The sequence below is a fragment of the Melopsittacus undulatus genome, chromosome 4 (assembly GCF_012275295.1).
Source record: "Melopsittacus undulatus isolate bMelUnd1 chromosome 4, bMelUnd1.mat.Z, whole genome shotgun sequence".
In the NCBI taxonomy this organism is placed as follows: domain Eukaryota; kingdom Metazoa; phylum Chordata; class Aves; order Psittaciformes; family Psittaculidae; genus Melopsittacus; species Melopsittacus undulatus.
In genome coordinates, this window is record NC_047530.1 from 47,102,823 (window position 1) to 47,129,420 (window position 26,598).

At 36.7% G+C, this 26,598-nt stretch overlaps 1 protein-coding gene across 6 annotated transcripts in view; it reads left to right on the forward strand.

Annotated features, from left to right (window-relative positions):
- RAD51B (RAD51 paralog B) overlaps positions 1 to 26,598 on the forward strand; it is a 466,503-nt gene that overhangs the window by 57,688 nt on the left and 382,217 nt on the right. For all 6 annotated transcript variants that reach the window (XR_004080584.2, XR_004080583.2, XR_004080585.2 and 3 more), the window contains exon 7: positions 325 to 508. Coding sequence is in view for 1 of the 6 variants with exons in the window: in XM_031049033.2 (XP_030904893.1) it covers positions 325 to 508 (184 nt within the window). In the remaining 5 variants the exon portion in view is untranslated. The remainder of the gene's footprint in view (positions 1 to 324; positions 509 to 26,598) is intronic.

Here is a 26,598-nt window from a genome sequence, read left to right on the forward strand (position 1 = left end):
TTTCAGTGGCCGCTTAACTTCCTGTCTGCCATTCAGGGGTTGTACTGCATAGTGTTGCTAACCAGAGGCTCTTCCAAAACTCTTTTGGGGAGGTCCTGGTTTTGGTTCTGTGGCCTACTGAGCTTCAGAATCTCTTAACATATGCAGATGTTAGTGGAGGTTTTGTATGAGGGGGGAAAAAGAGGGGCTGACTTCCAGCTTATTAAAATAAACCTTTTTAAACAACATCAGGGTATAAAATAGCTCTGTTGTGTAAATAGTATTATCAATGACTGTGGTTTTTTATGTTGTTTGGTTTTTTTTTGTTTTTTTTTTTCTTTTCAGGATTACGTCTTTGGAAGAAGAAATTATTTCAAAGAAAGTTAAACTCATAATAGTTGACTCTATTGCTTCAGTTGTCAGAAAGGAATTTGATACAAAACTCCAAGGCAACCTGATAGAGAGAAGTAACTTTTTGGCTAGAGGAGCATCAGTGTTGAAGTATTTGGCGGAAGAGTTCTCAATACCAGTAAGTTCTTCCTTCTTTCTTAAATTTTTGCCTTACAGTATCAATTAATAGAATCTGGGAAGAATGGTAATGACAGGAAGATGAAAACCAGAAAAAGATTCTAGCAGGAATCTTCAAGTAGGTACCAACTGGAAAATAGGGAACAGGGGAACAGTAGCTATTCTGCTTGGTGGTGGGGTTTTTTTTGTTTTGTTCTGGGGGGGTTTATTTATTTTATTTTTTATTTAGGTCCTCAAAAAAGGGTTTACAAGAGTCTCCAGTGCTTTGTTTTCCTTCCTCCCTCCCTCCCTCCCTCCCTTCTTTGTTTTGTGCCATTAAATACTGCTCTGTCTGATGGTTCCCTTCTAATGCAATGCTTGCTCTAACTAGTGCTTATCTGACTAGGTCAAGATCTTTTTCTGCCTCTGGCTCTTCCACTTAAGTTTGTAGAAAATACAGCAAAAAGCTTATGAGCAGCCTGAATTCCTTTTGTGCCTGATAATGTATGCTAATTAATGGTGAAAGGGCAGTAACAGCACATTAAATCCTTGTCTGTGGACTTGCCCATAAGATAAAAAGGAAGAGACAATCACTCCAGGTAGGGACTGGGTAGAACTGATTGAAAAGTGCTTTAGAAGATGTAAGCTGCGTTAAGTATGTATGTGTGCCTTCGTTATATGATCCACAGAGGATCATATCAACTCAAAAGATGTCATTGAGACTCAGCTATTGGAATTATTTTCCTACTATGGGTAATCTACCTACTCATCATTCAAATTGAAGAGAGAAACTTAAGTAAGGCTGGTGAGGCCTTTTTCCACTGGCATTCCTGAGGTCACAGCATCTGTTATACCAAAAGTGTGCACATCAGAGATGTGGAACTGGCTGACTTAAGAAGCATGGATTTCTTTCTGCCATTTAATTTCTAAACACTTTTGATGGAGAAGATTAAACCCCTTTGCCTTTAAAGTTCAGGTACAAAAGACATTGTCCTACTTAGTGTATCCCATAGTGCTTTAAAAAGACACGAGAAAATGATTTGTAAGTATGTGCACTCATATTTTGGGAAAATATTATGTAGCCTCTTGAAAAAAGGGAGAAGCTGTAAGGGAAGATACTATTTTTCTATTTCTCTATTTTCCTTTAGACACCCCCTGCTCCCCTTTTCCTCTTCATTTAAATGATGAAGCTGAGCTGGATTGGAGCCTCTGACAGTTTGGGCTGCTGCCCTCCTTAGTCAGAGGGACAATGTTGATACAGAAGTCTTACAGTTAGATGATACAAAGTAGTCTAAGATTGTGATCCTAATTCATTCTACATAAGAAGAAAATAAAGCTTGAACAGTTAAAAGTTTCCATCAATTTATTCAATGGAAATTAACTGTATTTTCATTTATTACTATCTCTAACACACATTGCTTGTGGGTTGTTTCTGGCATATTTTAAAGATTAGTTAAATTTTACCTCACAAAATAAACTGTAGTAACTCATGTTAGTTAAGAATTCTAGGAGGGCTGTGGCTAGACATTTGGTTTCTTGCAAACATGCGTCTACTCAAGGCTGTGTATGAGTAACATGTAAAACCTAACAGGGGGTGGTGTTATGCAATTGCTAGTGCATGCTAGAGGTAAGACTGCTGTTGCATATATTGCATTAACCTCTGCTATTTAAGGTTACACAGTATTCAAGGCTCTCATTGTAAATAACTGTGTTAGAATTATTTCAGATGTTTTTACTTACCTAGAAAATCATAAATATAAATTTGGGAGTAAAAGAACATTAATAAGGTTGCAGAGCGATTTAGATCACTAATGAAACGGACACCTGAAAAATAATGTAACACTTACTTCATGGCTGAATCAGTGCCACTGAATATTGAGTTGGACAACTAGTAGGGGGACTCAATCTGAGACTGAAAGATTTGGAGTTGATGACTGATATGTGTTGCACTTGAAGTTAATCCTTTTAGGCTGTAGCTAAAATGTCTGGTGAAAAACTTTAAAGTAGTTGGGCAAGGGAATCAGAAATAAGGAGGTTATGTATAATTTACTTAGCTATAACCATTACTGGAGCAACACATCTGATGTTAATAGTCCAGGGAGGGTGGTAGAAAATTAGCTTCCAGAGAATAGCCCTGAAAATGACTGGGAGAAGGGACAGCAGTCTTAGTAATTAAGATGGAAGGTGCTTACTTTGTTTAGCTTAGCTAAGGAAATGTTAAGGGTTTCTTCATTAGTCAGTATGTACCTGCTTGAGGAAGAAGTATTTGATAAAAGCTGACAAAGGTATACCACAGTTCTGTGGTTGGAAGCAGAATTAAGCAAGTTCAGACTTTAAATAAGGGGTGTGTTCTTACTGGACTAATTAACCATTGGAATGCATTACTGAACATAAATAGCTGCTTGTCACAGAATATTTCTAAATAGTTTTTTTTCTTAATTTTTAGAAAGGAAATGAGTTCAAACAGCATTAAATTTGGGGAAACCCTGTACTACCATGTAATGCCAGAGTTCAGATGAGTTTAATGTAGTCTCTAGCTCTTTTTAATTGGGTGTTTATGGTGTCAGGATATCGAGCTTGATGAGCACAAGTGACTAGCATTCATAGCTTTTACAGAACTCCAAGGAAGTTCTAAGTACCCATATAATAGTATCAAGTATTCAGGGACAAAAGCTGACTTTAGCTATCTGGAAACCGATGGTCATTGTTCAGTAACCTCTTTGCACTTCTATTTTTGGTTTGTGAAAATAGGAATAGCAGAGCTGTTAGTTGTGAGGATGCTGTGAGGATGGGGTCATTCCTGTTGAGAAAGCACTCCTATTGTGTCCATGAACATTGTATAGATGCTCATTGGAAAGTAACACTTGCCATCTTCTGTGTAAAATGTAAATAATTCGAATTTAATTTTTGTTTTTTAGTTTTAATTTAATTTTAAATTTTAATTTAAAATTTTATTTTTTTAATTTTACTGAATTAAATAATTCAGTAAATGAAACTTTAATCCATTTTGAGGTTAGAAAAATTAACTAAACATACTAATTGGAAAGCACCAGCTTAGCTACTGAATGAAGCAAGTGAGTGTTGTGCGATTTAGATACCTGCTTCACATAATGGGTTTTGAATTCTTTTGCTTGTAAAGTACAAAGAAACAATGTCTTTTTTTAAATGTTTGCACATTAGTAAAAGGTTTTATTTCTCAAGAAGTGAAATAAAAATGCCTGATTTCCATTTCTGATCTCTTTTTCTACCTAACTTAGCAGTAAGCCTAGTTCCACCCTATGCTCCTTAAATGATGCCAGGGCAAGAGGCAGCACATGGTTTGGATGGTTTCTTGTCTTTTGGTGGGCAACCTTTTGGTGGGCAACCTGGGAGCTGTACTGATGACTGAACAATCACTGAAGCTTTTTCCTCCATAGTGTGCAATTGTAGCAGTGTCCTTTTTTTTCCCTTTCCCTACACATAGGTGTGACCAAAACTAATTTTTTCTGCCAGGTTTTGTTGAAACCAGTCAGTCAGATCTAAAGCTCTACCTAGAAACTGAGAAAAACAGTATGACTAAAAATTAAATAAAAAACTTTTTTTTTAAATCAAGTGAATATGTAAAGCTACACGAAAAATTATTATTTTTCTGTTTTAAAGCGTTTGGTACTTGAGAATATTTGCATCTGAATGTGTTCTGTTACAGTGTGTTTGATGCTGTCTTCCAGCTTTTGTATTTAAGCAGCAGTAATCAGTCCTGTATGTTTCCTGTCTAGTTTCCTGACTTCCTTATGTGCCTTAAAAGAATAGAAAACAAAATAAACTTCAGATTTTTTCTTCTCTCTTTTCCTATTAGTAGGAAATTTTATTAATAATAAAGTCGTATTCAGTAAAAACAGTTTAGTGCTCATGCTAGTTGAGAGGCAAATGATCATAGAATCATGGAATCATTAGGGCTGGAAAGGACCTTAAGATCATCTAGTTCCAAATCCCCCTGCCATAGGTAGGGATGACTCACCCTAGATCATGTTGGACTCTGTCCAGCCTGGCCTTGAACCCTGCTAGGGATGAAGCATTTACCAATTCTTTGGGCAGCCTATCACCACCCTCACAGTAAAGAGCTTCTTCCTTATATCCAATCTAAATTTCCCCTGTTTAAGTTTTAACCTGTTACTCCTTGTCCTGTCACTACAGTCCCTAATGAAGATCCCTTTCAGGCATCCTTGTAGGCCCCCTTCAGATACTGGAAGGCTGCTATGAGGTCTCCACACAGCCTTCTCTTCTGCAGGCTGAACAGCCCCAACTTTCTCAGCTTGTCTTCATTCAGGAGGTGCTCCAGCCCTCTGATCATCCTCGTGGCCCTCCTCTGGACTTGCTCCAATGATGTCTCCATTTGAGTGATTAGTTAAACTCTAATATGACTAGAATTGTCTTGAGATTTAACTGTTTAGATTATAAAAAGTGTTATTTATAGAACCTGGTTATTTATAGAACCTGACAGTTGTTGCTATTTGATAAAATGTGTGAAGCTAGCTGTATGTCTGTGGAAAAGCACTCTAAAGTGGCAGTTGCAAAACCAAACTGCTTTAAGCATTCATTTAAGTGTCAAATTGGGACTGAAGATGCATCTTGCATTCTAAATCCATAAGTCTAATCAATTTACAACACTGTCTGTCCTTTATACTTCTGTCTGGGTTGTGTTCTTAGATCTGTGAAGTGAACCTTCATTACTTGTGATCAGCATGTTGGGTATCATTACTACCAGCAGATGTATAATAGGTTTTTTGGTTGTTTTTTTTTTTTCAGTTGCTCTTTCTGAGATTATGAAATAGCTTAGGAGGAGAGATCATTTCTCACTTGTGATTTATAGTGCACATGAAAGACAAACCTATGTAACTATTCTCTAATGTTTTTGTTTCCTATATTAAGTAAGCTAGCAGTGGTCCAAGAATCCATAATTTCCACAGGTAATATTTTTTCCCCTTTAAATGCAACCTGCTTCATTTAAATCCTAAAAAATAACTTTATCAGTGTTGATAATATGACAGCAATTAAAGCTGTTGTCAGTTTTTATTTCACACTGTTCTCACATTTTTGTTTCAGTGCTTCACACTCATGCATTCTGCCCTGCAAGCTTTAGACCCAAGGTTTTAATTTGCTTTGGGAAGACAAGTAGTTTATATATATATATATATATATATATAAAGTTTTTTTTCTTCTCAAAATCAATTTATATGTGCAGATTACTTGACATGCAGTGCCTTTTTGTCTGTCTTTGGTTAAGTGTGTTTAATCGTATCATTGTTTTCCTATAGTAAAGTGTTTCATGATTGAAGTGTTTCTGTTGGCAAAGAGAAAATATTCAAACTATTAATTCTCTCTTTCTTTATAAGCAAATATTCCCATTTGGCCTCATCCTTGCTTCTGTTTAATTCTGCTTCTGCATGGATGGTTGCTTTTTAGCTCCTCTGCACCTTTGCTGTTCTGATATTTGAAAATAGTATGTATTGAGAGCTAAACAAATTCCAAAATGGAAGATTTCTGAAGAAGAGTTGTTTTAATGCCAGTTCCCTTTGAATTGATAATAAATTTGTAGAAAGCTTGGGAAAAAACGGGTAGTTCAATTGTTGTTACAGTATGTAACAACAGTGCATGCTGGCTTTTCCAAAACAATTGAGATACATGAGACTTCCAGGTGAATTTGTCTGTATCTCTAGTGTAAGCTGCTGAAATGCAAACTTTGTTTTTATACTTTGCCATTAAAAAGTATTTTTAGTGCCAGTGCTACATAAACAGTAATTGAATTATCTTTGCAAGTTGTTTAAAACCAGAATAAGAACAACATTTTGCTTCCAAAACTTAAGAGAACTGGTGTAATTTTGAAGTTTTCTAAAAAGAGAATATATATGTTATACCACACTGAAACATGTGTTTAATAAGGAGCTAACCTTAACAGAAGAAAGCATTTTAGAACAAAGTTACCAGAAATGCACTAGCCATATTTATGCCAGATGTGGTTCAAACAGTTTCAAGTGGTGAGAATTCAGTGGAAAGTATGGGTTCTTTTCTGTTGAGCTGATGATATTTCAGTAAAATGTCTTGTCACTCAAGTTTTAAGCATATTTGTGTTTGTATGTGAACTTGAATACCCTTCCCAACTGCTAATAGAAGGATCTTTATACATAATCAAACTGAACTCCTGCAAGAGCTGAGAATTACCTAATAATATATTATCCTCTCTATCTCTCTTTCTGTCTCCCCATCCATGTGAGTAGCTTTGGTGCTTTTTTCATGGAGTCTATATTTTTCTTTAGAGAGCAGCATGAAAGCTAAAATGGTTTGAGACTTTGCTTAGAAGATGCAGATTAGTGCTTCTAAACCTGCAGAATTTTATTAAGATAATTCACCAACTTTTTGGAGGAAGTGAGTCCTTCTGTGAGCTCAATAGGATGAAAAGATAGTAGTGTCTTATGCTAATCATACTGTGAATGTTACCACAGAAACATAAATATTTAGAATAATTTAGATATTTCAGAAGTTGACTTTTTTGTTCTGTATGAAATGAAGAAACATTGACTAGCCCGAACTTTGAGTCATGGAAAACAGTAGTTGTTTCCTAAATCAGGAAAATTACTTCAAAAACTAACTTCCTTCTTCTAGTAAAGAAAAATTCTTCTCTTCAAGATGTTTCACTTCCCCTGAACCAAAATTCAATTAGTTTTTGTCCTAATTAAATGATGAACTGAGCAGCATTAGAAAATTTTGCTTGTGCTGGCTATATGAGAACTTTTGTTTTCTTTTGGTGCAAAGAGGAATTAATCTAACTTTGTTCAGTGTGCTTCATCAGTTTGAGTAACAAATAGCCTGTGAAACAAAATATTTCATGTTAGGATTTCCTCCCATGTTATACTTAGAAGCATTTTTGTGTCCAGAAGTGAGTCTGTAGTTTGGTTTTAATTAAATATTCTAGTGTAACCCTTTGTTTTCTTACAAAAATCTGTTGAAAAACAAGTGTCAGATTTTCATATATATGTGAACATGGTGTTTGTGAAGTGTGGTTTGGAACTAATTTTAATTTGAGGTATCATTTAATTGGGAAAACAAAATGCTGAAAGGGGACTTACAGACCAGATTTCTCTCTTTGCCCTCGCTAAAACTTCATAGACCCGTTTTTTGTTGGCAGCTTGTTTATGTTTCAATTATCCCTCTGCTCCACAGTACTGAGTGAAACATAATTTTGATAAAAGGGCTTTAATTCAACTGCTAAGTGTTGTTACAATGGTAAAGTTGGATGGTTTTGTCTTCTCGTGTGGCTGTTAAAAATTATTCTCGGAAGGCACAACTTGGTTGTAGTTTAAAATGACTGGTTCAAATGTAATAACTATCTTCAGTACTGCTACCATCTGTGTACTTTTTTTATATGTGTCTGGGGAATATATGTTTCTGCAGTTTATGGCCCAACACCGTGTTCCTTTTGGACTGTCTGTGCTCATAAAATGTTTAATACTGCTGAGGAAAAGGAATGAGAAATGGTAGGCAATGTTTCCTATTTTCTTGTGGTGGTGAAGTATAGAAAAGGACATAGTTTAAAGTTACATGATACTGGAATTCAGTTTTCTTTTTCTTTTCAAGTATTCCCTCCATTGCTTTTTCCATTTTACAGTGCAAGTGACTTTGCCAAAACACATCATTCTGCACAATTGCACATATGAAATTATGTAGAAGGAAGGCACCAGTATTAATATATAGGACAGGGAGTTGAGACGAATAAGATTTTATTACCAGATTTGGTTTTGATCTGTTGTATGATTGTGCACAATGCTTGCTATAAAGGAAGGCAGACCCTTTCCCCAATACCTACCTTGACTTGAATTTCTGAAAGACTTTATCCAAAACAAATGAGCAGTTTCTTGTATTTTCTAACCTTCATTCTAGTTACACTTCTCTGGGTTCCCTTCAACTGATTCACATTATCTTAAAAGTGAGGTGCCCAAAACTGGACAGTATTCCAGATGAATCTCTATGAGTCTTTAGGTACGAAGAAGGATTTCTTCTCATGCATTACAGGACATCCTTTTGTGTATGCATCATAATACACTGCTTGCTTTGCAACAGCCTGGTGTTGTTTACGTGTCATTCACTAGAATCCTGGATCTACATTTGCTGACTTAGTTACTTAGCTAGTTGCTCCTTCTAATGTGTTGTTTTTCCTGACTCGTCAAGATAGTTTTGAATTCTAATCTTACATTCTAGTGTATTTGCAGGGTCCTCCCTGTTTTTCTGTTTTTGCAAGGAAAATGGTCATTCTTTCTGTTGCAGATTCTTTGTATAACTATTGGGTAGAACCAGACTTCAAGCAGGCTATACCATTTTGTTGAGGAGAGACCTTTAAACACTGGTAACTGCTGTGTCATTTTCCAGTAAGCTTTGCATCTAACTTGTAATAAAATCATCTATGTTGTACTTTTCTACTTTAAGTAACAGACTTATATAAGATATTCTGCTGCTACAATAAAAATACAGTATTTGGTTTTCTTTTTTCTTCCCCTGTTGTTACCATGAACGAGCTGTAGGAAACAACAGTAATTGTACTGAAGGGCTTTTATGGCATTTATTGGGAATCCAGGGTTTGGCAAGGTGTACTGTTTCGACTGTGTGAAAAATTGCCTGAATCTTTAGGCCAATAATCTGTTTGTGCCTCTGCAGAGAAGAATTTGTTTTGAATATTCAGTCCTTTTTCGCATGTTTTCTTGGGCTTCCTTGTCCGTTTGATTTTATTTAAACTGTAGATTCTCTAGAAATACATCTGCATTTGCATATTGTGTAACTGGAAGTGTTTCTGGACTCTAGACAGGTTAGAAATACAAAGAAGAGTTGACCCAGAATACAAGTTGTTTGAAAAATCTTACTCATGTCCTCAGCATAGACTATTTAGTGGTTTGATTTCCATGTTCTCTACAGTTTGTTTGCTTTATGGCTACTTGACCCCAGGGCTTCTGGGAATAAGGAGGACTTGCTCTGCAATTGTTACTCCTAACTAATATTGTACCAGCCCCCTGAGGCATAAAGGGATAGAAATAAAAGGAAATTAAGATTGGGTAATGCATGTGTCTGTTACCATACAAATGTGCCCAGAGATCAAAAGTAAACTTTGCTTGGAAACTGGTAGTAGTAGAGATAATTGTATTGCTTCCCTCTTTGTGTCTTCAGGACTGCTTTGTGAGAATATTACATTTGTGTGGAGCCAGGTGCACTGCTAGGGCTGCTTTTTCATGAAGTATACTGTGAAAGCTTCTTGATGCAGTCTGCTTGTTGCTGTTAACTAGAGAACCTGCCTTTTTCAGTCTGCAAAATTTCCTCTCCTGCCAGACATGGGTGGATGGTAATAACAAACCATCGCAGCTAGATGTTTGATCCTGTGCTGCCTTGAAATAGGAGTATCTAGGCTTACAGGACAGGCTTTTCAGTCTGCACTTTTCTTTTACTGTTAAGGCTTTTGTGCATTAGAAGAGTTGGGGGGTTTGCTCTGGTTTCTCTCCTCTGTTTTGCTTGGAACTGGAATCTGTGAGCTATAATGTGGGGTCTCCTGAGCAACTTCATCGTGGTTTTTCTACAAGAAGATTCCATCTTCTTTATTGAGAACATGTATGTTTTGTATCATTGGTCATTGAATTTGGAGCTATCTATTTTGACTTATTCACCCCAGTTTTCTATTTAAAGAAGGAAGCCCATCATTTTAACAGCAGGCATTTTAATTTATTTGGCAGAGGTTTAGTATAATCAAACTGAGGGAGAAAGACTCATTCTGAATATGGATTCCAGTGAGAATCTACATGATTTTGGTAACCTCATCAAAACTGTCATGTTGTGTCACACTAAAATGCATAGCTATATCTCATTTGAGAATATAGTACCTCTGTTGTAATATTCTGAGTAAACAAAATTAGAGGTTTTTTATTAAATAGGCCTGAGCAGTCATCTGCGGAAACTCAATTAGACAGGAATGAGATGCTGTTTGTTGTTGGTGAGTCTCCACCTGAATATCCATAAGACAGCAGTATCTCTCCCTCCCAATACTCTGTTAACATTTTTGCTGCTCAGATTTGGATGAGCTGCATAGCTCACCTCAGAATAAAAAGAATTATATTTGTCTTTAGATTCCAGTGTTTTCCATGCTTTGCTTTTGCATTTATCATCTCTCATACTTTTGGCCTGGGGTAGAGAGTGTGTTGCTTTTCAGTGATATCTGAAGTCTTGACTGGATTCTTCGCAGGCTGCGGTGTTAAATTTTTCACGACATGTTGGTTAGCAAAATCTCCTCTAATACATGAACTAAACACTGCTTTTTCATGCAACTGAAATGCTTAGTTCTTGTAGAAAAAAAATTGCTTTAAAAGTTCTTACTGCATAGATGCTTTTTGTAACTTCATAAAGGTTCCCCCTACAGAAAAGAACAGCCTGCTTAAGGCTGTAGGCACATACCAGTGCTCTGCGTACGTTTCTTCTCAGAATATTCATTTAAGCAAACTGGCTTCAGGTGTTGGCAGTCTTTAAAATACCTAACTGGAGTTATTTGCCTGTGAAGCCTATGAAGAATTCTAGCGAACTACAACTTGATAACTGAAAGTTTGGTTTAGAGCTGTGTGTTTTTATCAGAGAAATGTGCATGACCAAATGTATGCTAAGTCTTTTTGGTTTTCAGCAGTCATGAGAGAAGATGCTGCAAAAGTTAAGCTAGGTAGGAAACACTAAGATAACTTTTTTAATTCAAATCCTTGCCTTATGTAGTTTTTGCTGATTTTCTTAGTGTCTTACTCTGACAAATCTCAGGTCTGCCCAGGGAGGTTTAGAATGACATTCTTAGAGAACTGTTCCCTTATATCTTTAGGAAATTCTCTCAGTTCTCTAGGAACAGTACAGGATCTTGCTGCTCACCTTTTTAGTGGTATGTCGTTTTTGGTATCATTTTCTAGCTAGGTAGTGAAGAGCTTGTTTGGAAGAGGAGTTGACTGATAAAGCATTCAAGGTTTGCTTGTGTCAAAAATTGTGGAGAAAATTATTAACCTGAAAAATTTCCTGAATATACAGCATTATAACATTTCCTGGGGGTATATACAACCAGTTGGCTAAGGCTGGCATGAGCTGGGCTTGTATAACTTTCTCTGGTTGCATGGAATTGCACTGTGTCACAGCCCTTCCTAGCAGTGTAATGGAAAGACTCATGCCTGGACAGTGAGTACCAAATTTCTGAGGAGGCCTGTGTACAGAGCGTATGCACAGAACTTAGTATACTGTGTATTAAAACAGATATGCTTTACTCTGCTTCATGATGCCCCTAAAATGGAGCACACAGATGCTGCTGAAACAATTTGCGAAGCCTGCTCCTGATTGTTGTATTTTCAAGGAGCAGATTGGTGATAGAAGGAGATTGTTATTGGCTAGAGATACCGTTTTTGGGGTTGGCAGCAATTCTTACTGTTGTGCTTCCATTTTCAGTTGCCTTAAGGGAGACACAGAAGACAGGAACTAGTAGAGGGGTGAAGCTGCTGCCCATTCTGAAGTCATCCCTAGGAAAGGAGGCCACCAGATGAAGGCGGAATAAATGATCTGTGCAAATCACAAGTGGCGCACGGGTAGCAGGTTAATTGAGGCTGCATTACAGAAAAATTGATTAGTCTAAAATCAAGAGGTATTCAACCAATGTCAGAGATTAAACAGCAACAAGACAGTACATGCTTTCTTCCTTCCTACTTGCCTTGTATTTCATTTCAGTAAAAAGTTTGCAACTGGTTCATGCTTGCTGATGCAAGGGTGTAAACCAGCTGAAAAGTAACCCAGGAAAACAGCAGAATGGATGTGCAGCTGAACAGATACTAATGTAGATAGAGAGGAGAGGCAGGTATGTGGTTTTTGGCAGCAGCACAGGTTTTGAAAGTAAAACTGCATCTTCAGTAAAAATGAGTATGGGTAAACATTCTAACCATGTTATTACTCAGAACAAGCAAATAAAGTGAATATTAGGTGCTTGGAAGATCCTTTAAACTTTTAACAGCTCTAGGAAGGATTCTCTTAGATACCATTATTACAATTCTTTGCACTTTGAGTAAAGGTGAGCAAATGCTTGGCTGAATACAGCTAATCTTATGTTGCTGAGGGCTTTTGTGCATCATTAGGTCAGTGTCCAGGTTTTAGTTTGCATGCTCTGGTTTTAAAATGCATCATAATATGCTGTATTTGGAGTTGTAATGTATCCATGCATAATGAATTATAGCTGGGGTCAGAAACTATGCTGAATAGTAGATTTTCAAACCACAGTATTTCTTCCTATGCTAAAATTCAGAATGAAATGTATAACAATCCATAAAATAGCTGGTACAGTTCATAACATGCTTGCATTCCTTCATTATTAATAGTTTCATATCCATCTGTCAGCATGCTATGGCTAAACCATTAGCCAAGTTTTTGCAGCTGCTGCTTAACAAGTCTGTAGAATGTAGTTATCTCCAGCTTCTGTTTTTTGTCTACTAGTAAGAGGAAATTTTACAGAGAGCTTAATAAATTGCCCAAGACTATAAGTTCAGTTCTAGGTGAACGTCTATGATCTTGATTTAACTTACTTGGCCTGTGGTACTTTTGCTGTTACTTCGTTTGTTCAGACTACATTGGGTGCAGCAGTTTCAAATAATAGTGGTTTGTTTAATCTTATTAGAAGTTCTGCACATAGTTGTTGTAATCATGTGTTTTCGTAGTTCTATTTTTAAGAGAACTTTGTGCAAATCATAGTTGGTGAATTAATCTGAAGAGAGAGCCCTTAAAGGGGTCTGTTTTGAGATGAATGGGTCTGTATGTAGCATGTGTTTTGCTTTTTGTTTTGCTTTGACTCCATTAAAATGTGGATAAAGATGAATATTGTTTGCAGAAAAGATAGCTATCAGTGTCGAAAGTAGTATGTATGTAGACTGCCAAACTACTTTGTGCATGATATTGAACAGTTACTGGAAAGTAAGAGTTAAGATTATTCCTTAATCAAACCAGTTTCACACTAGTTACTTGGAGACACAAAGTTTCTAGAAGTATTTGTGTGGTCCAATACCTCTGTGTGTGTGTGCTTTTTAAAATTCCAATACTGTAAAATTCCAAAGGTCACAATTTCTAAATCATGATAGATGCCTGCTTTTCTCCCATTTTTGGTGCCAGATAAAATATGTTAACATAAATATGAAAATTCTAAATGATAAAGTAATATTTGTGTATATTTACAAGGTTTTGCCTCCTAGAATAACATAATTTATGCTGATAGGATGCAATGAAATACTTGTCATATTACAAAACCCAGTGCCAGGGAATAAACTGCATTTTGCATACTTAAATGCTCCACATGTGTTCAGTCCAGTCATTCACCTCTGGCTGGACCACTAATATGTCAAACCTCTCACCAGTTTAATACAGTGGCTGCTGAAATACCTACCAACAAGTTATGTTTCCATTCATTTCCAAAACCTTAAAGCTGTTATTTTTATGCCAAGAGCCAGCTCTTACCAGACATTATAGAGTGGTAGTAGGCTGGTCTGTTACTAGGCTTGTATTTCAGTTGCCTTAATGTCTTGTTTGCTTGGTTTTTTTCAGATGTTGGAGTGTTCCTCTGTGGGGTTAGATTGAAAGAGTATTTGTCTTTTATTTGGTTATTTTAATACTTATTTTTACTTCTCCATTTGGTCTTTAACAGTGGAATTTTTAGTATTGTTTGAAGCTGGCTTTGCAGTTCGTTCTGAAGAAATAATTGACTAGCAATAATAGTGATGTGTTTCTCCTCTCAAAGACAATTTGTACAGCCTTTACTGTTTCTTTTTGGTCACAGCAATTGAGTTCTTTTTCTGGATGCTAGAGGTAAGGTTTGCATACTAATGAATGTCTCATGAATTGTTGGTATAATGACATAGCTGCTGCTTTTTTCATAGAGCCTCCCAGATGTAAGGAGATACTAAACAGAGGAGATCTATGAATAGCCAAGAAACGAGAGCTTGTATAGCAGTACCATTTACACAACTCCATTTGTTACAGGAGTACAGTAAACTACTGTATCTCTGTGTATTTCACCAATTTGGTTGGAATTAATGTTGCAGCCTAAATGCTAGGTCCTGCTTAAAAATATGAAACTGCCCCTAGTACAGTTGTAGAGCCTCCTGGAGTTTTGAGTAGAAAACATAAGAACTTGTAGCCAGGCCCAAAGCACATGCATATCATGTAGACACTGTAATTGGTTGTATAAAGTGTGACTTCAGTATTTATATAAGTTTAGGTTTTTGTAACTGTAATGTTCCTCAGATAATGAGAATGTCCAAAGAAATGCTAGGTGTTTAGAATCATGTTACCCAAGTTCATCTGAAGGAGAGACAACATTGACTACTTTCTAGTAGTTGAATACCCTACACTTAATGTTCTGCTGTTTAAGAAATCATATAAGTGATTGGCATTTTTTTAGGCAAGATACAGCTTAGATTTGTTCCACCAATTCTGCTGCATGTGGAGAGAAAAACTTCAGGAAAATAAAATTTCTGTGGTAGCAGGCGAAGGTGCCTGGTTCATGGTGCTGTGGTATCAATGATGAATTATATGTAGGTTACATTCCTGAGCTCTAGAAGTACACAAACTCAATTATTGTCGTGTGCTTCTGTCAGAAACTATAAATGGAATAACAGGATTCTTTTTTTTTATCAATGCTAAGGATTTTCAATAATCCGTGTGCCAACACAGTTTATGACATCAGAATCTTTTAATTACTTCAGCTTTTTTTCTCAGCTTCAGTAAATCTCCTTCCTAGGCCATAGTTGTAACTGATGAGGTAAGGATTAAGTGAAGAAAGATTGATAGGGAGTGCTGTGAAAGTTTTTTATTAGGTCAGTTGATACAGTTAGGAGAAGGGAGGGCTTTTCCCTGGAAACCTGAGGAGGGGCTTGGGAAAACCTGCCTGTCAGTTTGTCTAGTAAGAAATATTTCTACCTGTAAATGTTCCCTCATCTAGTTTAGATTCTGTAGAGATACTGATGTGCAAAAAACCTCAGACAGATGCAGTCTGTACTCATCAGACTTAGTCACAAATATAAAATATTAGTCTAAAGAGGAAATTTCACTGGTAACTTCTGACAGTGTGGTGGACTTTTATATATGTGTAAATATATGTATTTATATACACACAAATATATATGTTATCCTGCGTTATGTTTTTTGTTCGTACAGAAGCATTTGTGGAGCCACATAGTGAACTGGAATGGGGAACTGATCCAGCTGAAAAGTGGTCTTGCAGGGCTTTTTCCTGAGTAACTTTTCACCTAACAGCAATATCCTTACATTTTGACTTGTTCACTTGTATTTCAGTAGAGTCCTTACATCATTCTGTAAAGAGCACACGCGTAAAGACTTCTGTTGCTAGCTGGTCTTTATTTCTAAACTTAGTTATCCTTGTGGGAGTTTGTGCTTTCTTGAATTGTATCTGTGTGTACCCCCCCCTTTTTATTTGATTTTCCTTAATTTTTGCAAGTGTTTCTTTAGTCTCTTGAGACCTTTTTGAAAGCTACTCCTGTCATACGTAATAAATCTGAGGGACATTTTACAAGGACATGTAGTGACAGGATAAGGGATTATGTTCTCAGCTGTGTTGTCCAGTATCTCCACTGGCACATGTTTAACATGCAAAAAGAAGCTTTAAGGAAAAGGCCTGTGGATGAAAGAGTCTATTTGTGGCAAATATTGTTTGTTTATCAGCTCAGTTAAGTACAATATTCTTATTCTAACTTCCAGTATACTGTCCTATAGCAATTTGGTGTATTTTATTTCACACAAAAGTAGTGGCTTTGGTTTTTGCACACTGCCTGATTAATTTGCTCTTGACTGTAACTGCTTTTTGGCTACTGCTTATTGAAAAACGGTATTATTTCTACATGCAAATCAAATATTTTAATTTAGATCCTTGCAGTAAGTGTTTAATCAGTGCTTACTAGAAAAATAACATGGGTGGGATAATGGAGAGGCTTACTCTTGCATGTTACAAGTTAAATTCCTTCCCTTGTTAAGGTTTTGCATGGTTGGTTTAGCTTAAGAACTTTAGTATTTTGAGATAAATATAACAAAGCCAATTAACCACTTAAGTTATTCAGAATGCTTTATTAACTGAAGCATGCACTGATATTTGTTATTTAGTGGTACTTTTTTCATTCTGCAAACGACACTTTGTTGACAGAACTGGGAATTGGCTGTACTGAAATTCTGCCAGTTGGTGAAGCCTTTCTCTTAAAGCAGCATCCACAAGGTGGTGCCTTTTCATCACCCAAAAGAGAAAGGGACTTCACAAAGTTCGAGTTGGCTTTTGGCCTGTTGCCTGGCAGAAATGGGAAGCTCGGATACTGAGGTGAGAGTATAGTTTTTCTCCCTGAATATAAAGTGAACACTGTCATTCTCTGTTCTTTCCAGTCTTCGTGGTTGAAAACTGGCTGTGATGCTCAAAAGTTCAGAACTAGAAGAGAAAGGTAGTGGCTTGGAAATCAAAACTGGGCCATGTTGGCAGAATCATGAAAAGATTGGCTCTGGAATATCAAAGTTGTGCAGGCTATGGAAGATGTATCCTGCCAGAGCGTCCTGTGAAATCAGACCTAGTATTGCCACAACTTTTATGTCAGGCACAGGCCACCTTGGTGGAACTGGGCAGAAGCCTGAAAGTGTAAGAATGGGAAGAGCTTTAGCAAGTGCTGTGCAGTTTGCAGGATGGGTGAAGGGGAACCAGCATAGCATTGGCAATTCTCTTTTAGTTACATCATAGTTTATCTTTGTAAGGTGAATTGGGTTGAAGATGAGACAGTTGGAAAGCATTTTGAAATATTACCCTCCATTGCAGAATAAGGCCTGAGAACAGAAGTACGATAGAGTTTTTCACATGACCTGTATGTAATTCCCAGCTGTGAACCCTCTGGCAATAAGCATGAAATCCAATTCATAGCATAGTGCTTTTACAAACAGACATTGGAATACATCAAAATAATTTGATTTTGAGATTTGTACAGGAACCTCCTCCTAGCTATGTGTACTTGCAGATACAGTGGCAATTAGTGCTGAAGGAGAACCAGGTGTGCACCATATTGTACTAGTTTTCCTCCAGAGCAGCAAGCCTTGACACCACCCCACCCCCTTATACCTTTCTGCCAAATTTCCTGCTGTAAATTGCTCTTATGTTTGCCTTTATGTACATTGCGACCCTTTCAGAATATTTGTGGTATTTTAAACCCTGCATTGTGTGCATGACACAGTGTTTAGTTTGGAAACAAAGTTTAATTTAATCACACATGCTGCTTGTGGTGTTTATTTTGGAACCAATAAATAGGAGGCAAGCTTTTTTATTAGTCTGGATGAATTCTCCTTGTTACTTGATAACCGTGTATGAGTTCAAGCTAGAAAAATTGATATGCAAAGGAATGCTGAGACATGGATGGTACTTGAATATGGCCTCTCATGCACTCTGCCTTTGGTTCTGTTGGACACCTAAACTCTTTGATGTTTGTGGTTCACTGTGATGATAGTGATAGAGTGGCTATTTTGTTTTTGAAGGATGGTGTATCATTTCTCTTTATGTGCCAGTGGAGCTGGAGAGGGAGTTCTTTTGGAAAGAGCAACATTCACGTTCAAGGAGAGGCTTTTCCTGTTTGTATATTCCATCCCTTACTAATGAAGGGAGCTGTGTTTGCAGAGGGCAGTTATGGCTCCCTGGCCTTGTTTCATTTTCTTCCCACATGTCTGCATTTACAGCAGAATAAGCAAGTGTTAGAACCTGGTCTGCTGTTCCTTGCAAACTGTCCCCTACCCCTAACATCCTAGCAAAACTGCTCCCATAGTCTGCAATTAATAATGAATGGGGTGGTAATTCTAGCTCAAATCTTATCTTTGAGTGCTTAGGGGCCTGGGGAGATAAAGGGGGTGAATTTCAGTGAGCCCTCTTTAATAGAATGTGATGGAAAAGGATGTAACAGAAGGCTGAACCAAATCCACCAGCAAACTTTGGTGCAGCATTGCAAGGACACAATCTTCAGTATTTTGATTGCTGAGGTGTAGCAATTTTTATGCAAAGTTCTGTATGCCATGAAATTGCAGATTCTATATGAGAGTGAAAACTGTGTTGTGTGAATAACTTCAAGCAGTATTTTTCCTACAATATTCTACTTGTGTTACTCTATCAGCTTTCCTTCAAGAGAAGTGTTGGAACTCTCCCCTAATTAGGCAGTGAACTTAAAGACAAGATTTAATAATCCAGACATTTTTGAGATACCATGTGTTTTCTATTCCAAACCTCTGTGTAGCAAAATGTAGTGTTATTTCATGGCAGTTATCTGGTGGCTCTTGGCAAATACTCTTTTTCTGGTATTTGCTGTAAGTTGGGTTTTGATTTTTTTCCTATATCAGATTTCCTTGATCTTGTGAAAGAAAACAGGATGTTATGATAAGAGCATAATCTAGATGAGAAGAAAATACTTTGCTGTGCTTGTTTTTTTAGTTGTTTTTGTTTGTTTGTTTTTGTTCTTTTTTTAATTTAATTAAAAATATAAAGATCTACTTGAATTTAGATCATTGGAGTCTGTACCTCGAAGGTGACTCTCTAGTCTTCTGAGCATAGCCTGTGTGTTAATCTGCATGGAAGATAATACCTGAAGGTACAGTATCAAATTTGTTGTAAAATTGATGAGCTATTTCTGTGTGATGTTTTTGGCACCATCTTCCATTTGTTTTCTGCAGAAATACTGCACTTAAGTGCAGACACAGTAGATGGCACTTGAGTCATTAATTTTATGATATAGGAAAGAAAGCCAAACTCAGCCGTGGAGTTAGCTGTTTGTAGCAATAGACACATTTTACTGAAAGAGCAGCTTCAAAGCTCTTGCTTTCAGTTAATCCTCCTAGAAGAATGTAAAGGATAAGTGCACAAATTCTTTTTTAGTAAAGCAGGTCTTCTCTGAGTCCTTGAGTTTATTGAATTTTTAAAAAGACAAATGTGCAGAACATTATCAGCCTGACTCATAAATACATAGTTCCAGATTCCCTTTAAACATGTTGCCGGTGTTTGGTTCTGTAATCTGCTGTTTACAGCATACTCACTAATAGAGTTTCTTCATTTATTCTTTTCTCCTCTTGCTTATTCCATCAGACCATTTGTGATGTGACCTCTGATGGGAGGTGAAGGATAAAAATCTGCTAACAAAGTGGATTTCCAACAATATCATCTTATTGTTGGAACAGTTTGAATACTACGTTCCTTCCTGAGTGACAACCAAGGCTAAGAGTATGCTGGTAGTTCTGCTAATCAAAATGTAAACATTTGATTTGCGGTACTCCAAAGTGGTTACCTTACCCTGCGTCTGGTGAGGTACCCTTGGACAGTACTGTTTAGTCATGTGTTTATTCTTAACATTTTAAATAATAGCATTGGTGGTGGGTTGACAGTCCTAAAAGCTGAAGTAGCAATACAGACTTCCCCAATAATACTCTGTCACTATGATTCAGCAGCTAATACTTATTGCTAAGAAGGTGTAGTCATATGTAGTTCATGATTCATTCTTTGGCCTTTCTGCTGATGCTCTTATAATACTTATTTTAATGAGGATGATAATTGGACTTGTACCCAGGAGCTAGATTCATTTATGTTCTTCCTATGTTGCTTTATCACTCTGCCAATTCCAGGTTTTAGAGCTCATAAAAATGTTTGAAGGGAAAAAGTATCCTTTTTTATTTGAGGACAGAGTTGTAACTGTCTTTCATTTTGTTTAACCATAGGTAGAGATATGTATGCTTTACTAACTTTCATGTGATTGTTACTACATTTGGGGAAAAAGTGCTGCATGTTAAACAGGTGTTACCTGGCAGTGAGTTTGACCAGTTTGACTTTGCAGGGAGCTTACCCCTTGGTTTGTTTGGAGTATTTGCCAGTGAGTTGCATCTCTCTGTACAGCTCTTTCTGACTGGTTATATGGATATGTGCTAGACAGAAACATTAAAAACTGAGAGAAAAGTGTAAGGAATTTTCTTTGAGGATGTAAATTATAATAGCTGCCTACTAGCATGGTCTCTTCATCTCATGATTAGGACAAATCATCTTCATCTGTCCCTAATTCAGGATACTCCTTTCAGGTTATAAAGTAATTAAATCCTTTTAGCAGCTAGTCAGTTTTGTGAATGTTTTTTTCCTCCCAACAAGCCAGCTTTTTCCTTTGATTGAGACTCCCCAGCAGGAGGTACCTTTTTGCTTTGCCAGTTGGAGAAAGACCACATCCACTTACAAAGGCTATACTGGAACTCACAGGCATTTCATTTTAGTTCCAGGCAACCATCCCTTTGCTGCTGCCTTTGGAACAGCTCAGCTGTGGAAGAAATGAGCTAATCTGGAAATTTGAAAGTGAAGTACTTAGTGAAGCCCTGGGGTTTACAGTTGGAGTAATTAAGGAGAGGAATTGCACACCCTGTACTTGATTTTTGTTTTAATTAGTCTTCCTTTGATCTAGTCACTCAATTTAAATTTTTAGATTTGAATCAACAACCTGCCACAGTATATTGCTTAATTCGTCTCCTTCTCAGCCTGTAGAGAAGATGTAGAATACTGTTTATGCTTTCTGTTTTGTATTTGTTGGGGAAGGTTTTGGCTGTCACTCCTGTTTCCTCTTTTTCTCTTGGGATTCTTTCCATGTCTCCAGTCGTCTCTTTTCATCCATTCTCCCCTCCCCATCTACTTTATCCTCAAACATCTTCACCAACTTTCCATTCATTTTAGGACGTAATTGAGAATCATTGTAACTTTTAGTAATCTGCCTCAGGCATCTTTGTACATTGTCTTCTTTCACTATGAATCAGCCCCAGTTCATCTACGCAACTTCTCATTTATTGGAAGAGCTGGCTTTGTTGCTGTTGCCGGTTGGAATAAGCTTCCTGCACTTCTCTGTCTTGCTGGGTGAACAGCTAATTTTAGCTTTTATTTGATTTTATTTTTTTTATTTCTACCTTGGCATCTGAATTCCCCTTCTCTGTGTTAATCTGTTCTGTATCTCAGTTCAACATCATCTTGCTTTTGTAATACAGCACAAGAGTATTTTCACAAACACTGTATCTGCAATTTGGATGTTGAAACATGCTGAAGTCTACTATAATCATATTAATGATTTAATATTCGTTGTTTTTCTGTCAGGTTTGGATAAATATGGTTTATGGTTGTTGTGCAGTTCCACCTTGATGGAAAGAAACTACCAGCTTTAGAAAGAGAACGGCAATTTAAGCCAGAGGCATCAGGCCAACTTTGATTTCTTGAAGAAAAGTCAAGAAAATATTAATATCAACATAAAACAAATAAGACTTTAGATTTTTGAAGTCTTATCCCAAAAAATAGTTTCCTGCCAAAAAATTGCTGGGCAAATATGGCAAATGGCATAGGGACCTGGTCTATCTGCTTTGGATAAATAAAACTTCATATTGACATTACCAAGTTTTGAACTTTGCTTCTAGGAATTTGATATTTTAGAATTAATCTAAGCTATGTGAATATTAAATTTCTGTTATCTCTGAGTAGACATGTGCCCTTTTATATTTTCTAAATAAGCAGAAAATGTTTGGAGCTTCTGATACAGTTCAGTGCATAAAAATGCTTATGGATATATGCTGTAGTTGGGATTTCTTTTTGGCAAGCAGACCAGGTTTTTTGTGGTTTGTTGCTTGTTTTCGTTTTCCCCCTCCTTTCAAGTAAAGGAGGCTGTGCTGTGGATTTTTCCATGATGATTTGCCTGATCAATGATACAGCTACTGTTTTTCTTACTCCTGCAATGTGTATAGACCTGCTAGCTTTAAGTGTTCTGTCCTTCGTATTTCCTGTTCTGTTACATCCCTGAGAATCAACAGTACAGTTGCCCTGTGGCCAGCAGAATTGCTAGTAGGTGGATGGGAGGAGACCTCATCTAGTGCTTTGCCTTATCTATGAATTTTAGGTAGCTGCTATTTACTTTAATAGCACTATTTGCAAGGTTGATATTAGTTTTGTGGGCTTCTTTAAAGTAGTTTTGTTACCTGGTTGCATCAGTTACATTTTGAATTAACAAAACAGAAAGGGGTTGTGTCCTGAATTCTTCTGGAGTGTAATGGAATCTTTGTAACATTTTTCAGTGGCGGAACTAACTTTCCTTGGGATTTTGAAGAGCAGCAATGAAACAAGTGGTAATACTGGCTTGGCATTTTTAGATTTCATACTCTTGTATTTTTCACAGATGCTAGGCCACAGCAGATTTTTCCATTAAACAGTTGTTTCCGATTTCTACTAAACAAAATGTATATATTTATTTCAGCAGTTCTGATGATTACTCTTAACTGCTTAAGCTGGGATTTGTCATTAACATCAAAGCTATTCTTATGGTAGTGACTCCCAACACTCGACGCCGAGGTAAAATTTTTGAATGTGGTTCCAAATCAAATAAAATCATGTTTGAAAAGCTAGTAAGTGTAAAATTGCATTGTTCCACATGCAGAAATGCTGTTGGTCTGTCACAGAGTATTTCAGACTGTTGCTTGCTCAAGGAATCTCATAATCTCTACATAGTAATGCAAGTAATGCTTTGCTACTGCTTTTAAAGAAATTCAGTCCTGCAGGTTGTAGGAGAACTTGGAGGGAAGTAACTAAATCTTACTGGGCTGAGATTTTCCTTTTTGCTTTGGTAATTTGAAATAGTTGATGGTGTGAGTAGTGAGTAGCTGGTCACACGTGATAGTGTCTGAGAATTGAGTATGGTAAGGCTTAAGAAAGGCAGAAAATAAAAGTGGGAGTCCTCCTAGTTTTTCATGGGCAGGAAGTTTCTATTCTGCCTTGCCTTATATCTTATCTTTTGAATAAAAGCTAATTAGATGAAATACAGGTGTGACAGCCTTTCTCAAACGCATAGAAATGCATCCCCTTAGGCCAATGCTGAAAAAGGGGATAAATTATGCCAGATTGTTTGCTCTATTTTTAAATTGAAATCAAGAATTAAAGATAATACTCAGGTGAGTAGGTTCAGTCCTCATAAAGGAGTAAATATTTTGTAGTGTTGTCCATTCCATCACAGCAGGAACTCAAAAGAAAATAAAAAGCATCCAGAGGATTGTTTTCAAGTTGTTCACCAATCCATTGCTACAGCTCTTGATTATTAGTTACTCACCCCTGTAGTAATGTGAGTTTATTAGGCATATTACTAAAAATACTTTGTAGTCTGTAGGAATTCCATTCACAGTTTCATTTTTGATCTTGCGGTCAGCCATAGGGTTGACCTCAAGTACATGAATGACCTGTTTTCTTTGTGTGTGGTTTTGACTGTCTTAAAAGCTTTCTAGAAGAAAACAATAAAATAAGAGGCTTGCAGGCAGAATGTGGGGACTTAAAAGGAACTTCATCAAAAACTTTAATTTCTGGATGAAATAAGAATGTTTAAACAAAGAATTATTTTCACAAAGACACAAATACAAAACTCTTTTTGACTGTTTGATTTTGTAAGGTCTTTTATTGGGTGCACGGTTCCATATTCCAAACATTAAAAGCAAAGCAAAAACTCCACAATCCTGTAAATAAGATTAATTATATCAGCACATTGGCATGACATATCTAAATCTCTATGTTCCCACTTCTGGATTCATTGTGGAGTAAATTAGAAGGAAATAATAAAATATAAACTCATTATTTAATGAACAAGCTGTTTCCTCAGTAACTTGTCTATTTTTATTGAATCTTGGAGAGCTATTAGCTTCCTTCATGAATATCCTGCAGTATAGGATTCCACAGGCAAGAACAGTTTAAAGAAAAAAGACATGATAATTTTTAATAACATTGAATTTTGAAGATTTATTTGCAAAAATATTAAATTTTTTTTGTTAAAAAAATAATCTGTTGAAGACAAAGCCTGCCTTTTCTGGGTTAGGGTTTCTGGCTCAGAACCATACTCGTGTGTTACTTCTCATATGAGATCAATAGCTTTTAAAGAATCCTGGTTTGGAACCAGTGACTGAGTTTAGCTTCCATAGCTTTTATTAGCTCCATGCAAATTAAGTGCAAAGCTTGTTTAATTGATGGAGGACACATTATAGGATATAATGGATATAGGGGGTGGAAAGGAGGAGATAATTGGAATTAAGATGAGCAAAACCTTAAACAGAGGTTTAAAACCATGTAAGATAAATAATTTTAAGATTGAAGGGGTTTAAAGGAGAGCCTCTTTGGCAAAAATTTTGGGAGAGTCTATCTGATGAAACAGGAATTGCTCAGTGGTTCCCTTTTCGTGTCAGCAAAGCCATGATGTTTGGTGTGGTTGTTTTGGAGTTTTGTTTGGTTGGGTTTTTGCTTGGTGGTGGGGTTTTTTTTGTTTGTTTTCTTCTTAACCCTTGTGCTCTTTTCCAGCCCTGGTTCTTTTTGATAGTCCATGTTGTTAGCACACCTTCCTATCCTTGCTTTTGCTGGGTCTGGCCACTCTGAAATGAATCCTGTGCTGTTAAAGAAAATTCATTAGCTTAGGTTCTGCAATACACTTTTGCTCTGTAAGGTGATATGTATTATTAGTGTTTTGGTGGGGAACTGGTTGTCTATGAGTTTTTAGAAGTGTAGTATTCATGGAAATTACTAGGTTTTTCCTGCTTTTTCCCTTTAAAGTTCATAGTGTCTTTGACTGGATTTGTACTGTGCTACAACAGTAGAAATACGGGCTGTGTCAACAATATCATGCTTGTTTCTGTCATGCTGGCTTTGTCAAGCCTAGCTTAGGTACCTTATTAAGTGTCATTAAAAGAGGAACATTAGGTGCTTGTCTTCACTTAGGTTATGAATGTAATTAACTTGAAGTTCAATGGCAAAATACGTGGATTTTCTCCACGCTTTTATCTTAGTTTCAAATGTATGGGTCAGCTTATACACAGACTATACAGTTACGATAGTGCAATCATATCTCTTAAGATGAGACAGCAGTCAAATAATGCGCACAAAAATGACCAATGATTTGGCCACATCTGTTGGCTTGATTAGAAATCCTATGAGATTATTCTCCAGTCAGTAGAGGAAACTGAAGTTTTTAAAGTCTCATCTGAAAGCTCTTCAGATGGCAAACTTGCTTTCATCTTTGTCCTGCTGCAGATTGAAGCTGTGGTTCCAGAGAGTCTAAGTATTTGAAACCTGAGGCAGAGAGTTGCAGGTCATTCTATGTAGCATTTAATGGAATTACAACATTTTGCTTGTAAATCTAGTTAGATATCAGCTAGTAAATGGAGAAGGAATGAAAGACAATGCAAATGCTGTTTTCATTTTGAAGTATCATATACTCATGTTTTGAAATGCAAACGATGAAGGGAGATTTAAGAACAATAACAAAAAGGCAGTTTATTTCCTTCTCACCCTGCCACCTTTTCCACTACAAAGTGAATCTTTTGGTATTATTTTCAAGTGCCCCAAGCCTTTTATATTCATGCCATAAAGACTGGCTGAGTGGAAGGTTTGGGAAGGATAGGTAAAGGGGTGGGAAGCAAAGGGGTGTATTTATTTACTTGTCAAAAATGTGGCATTTACAGATATTAAAGCAGAATCAGCCAAGGATTAAAACCTAAAGGAATGTACAAAAAGTTGTGCTGTTTTCAGTAGATGCTGGTTTCCCTGTAGGCATTTGAATCTGAATGAGTTGTTTGGGGCTTTTTTTTGTATAGCTGAAGATGATTCATTGCTTCAACATGGACAGGGGACTAAACCCTGAGAATGTTTCATAACAAAGATAACCAGAATAAACGGTATATGGATTCTGTATTGATTTGAAGGTGAACCTCAAAGTAAACATCAGTGGTTTCCTGAATGTTTAAGTGGTATTTTGCTATGTTTGACTAGTGGGTGTTGCGAGTTTGAGAATTTCAAAGAGCAGGATGGATTCCTAGAGAATAACACTGAGTAAAACAGTGGTCTGTCCAGAGAGATACTCTTTTTAACAGAACTGCATGTCAGCCATGTAAATTACAAGAAGGTTGTAAGTGCTCATCATGTGAGAAAGTCAAGTCACTTTAATATTTATGTGTGTTTGAATGCTTAGCATCAGTATTTAATCTCTTAAAAATATTGCTCTGTTTAAG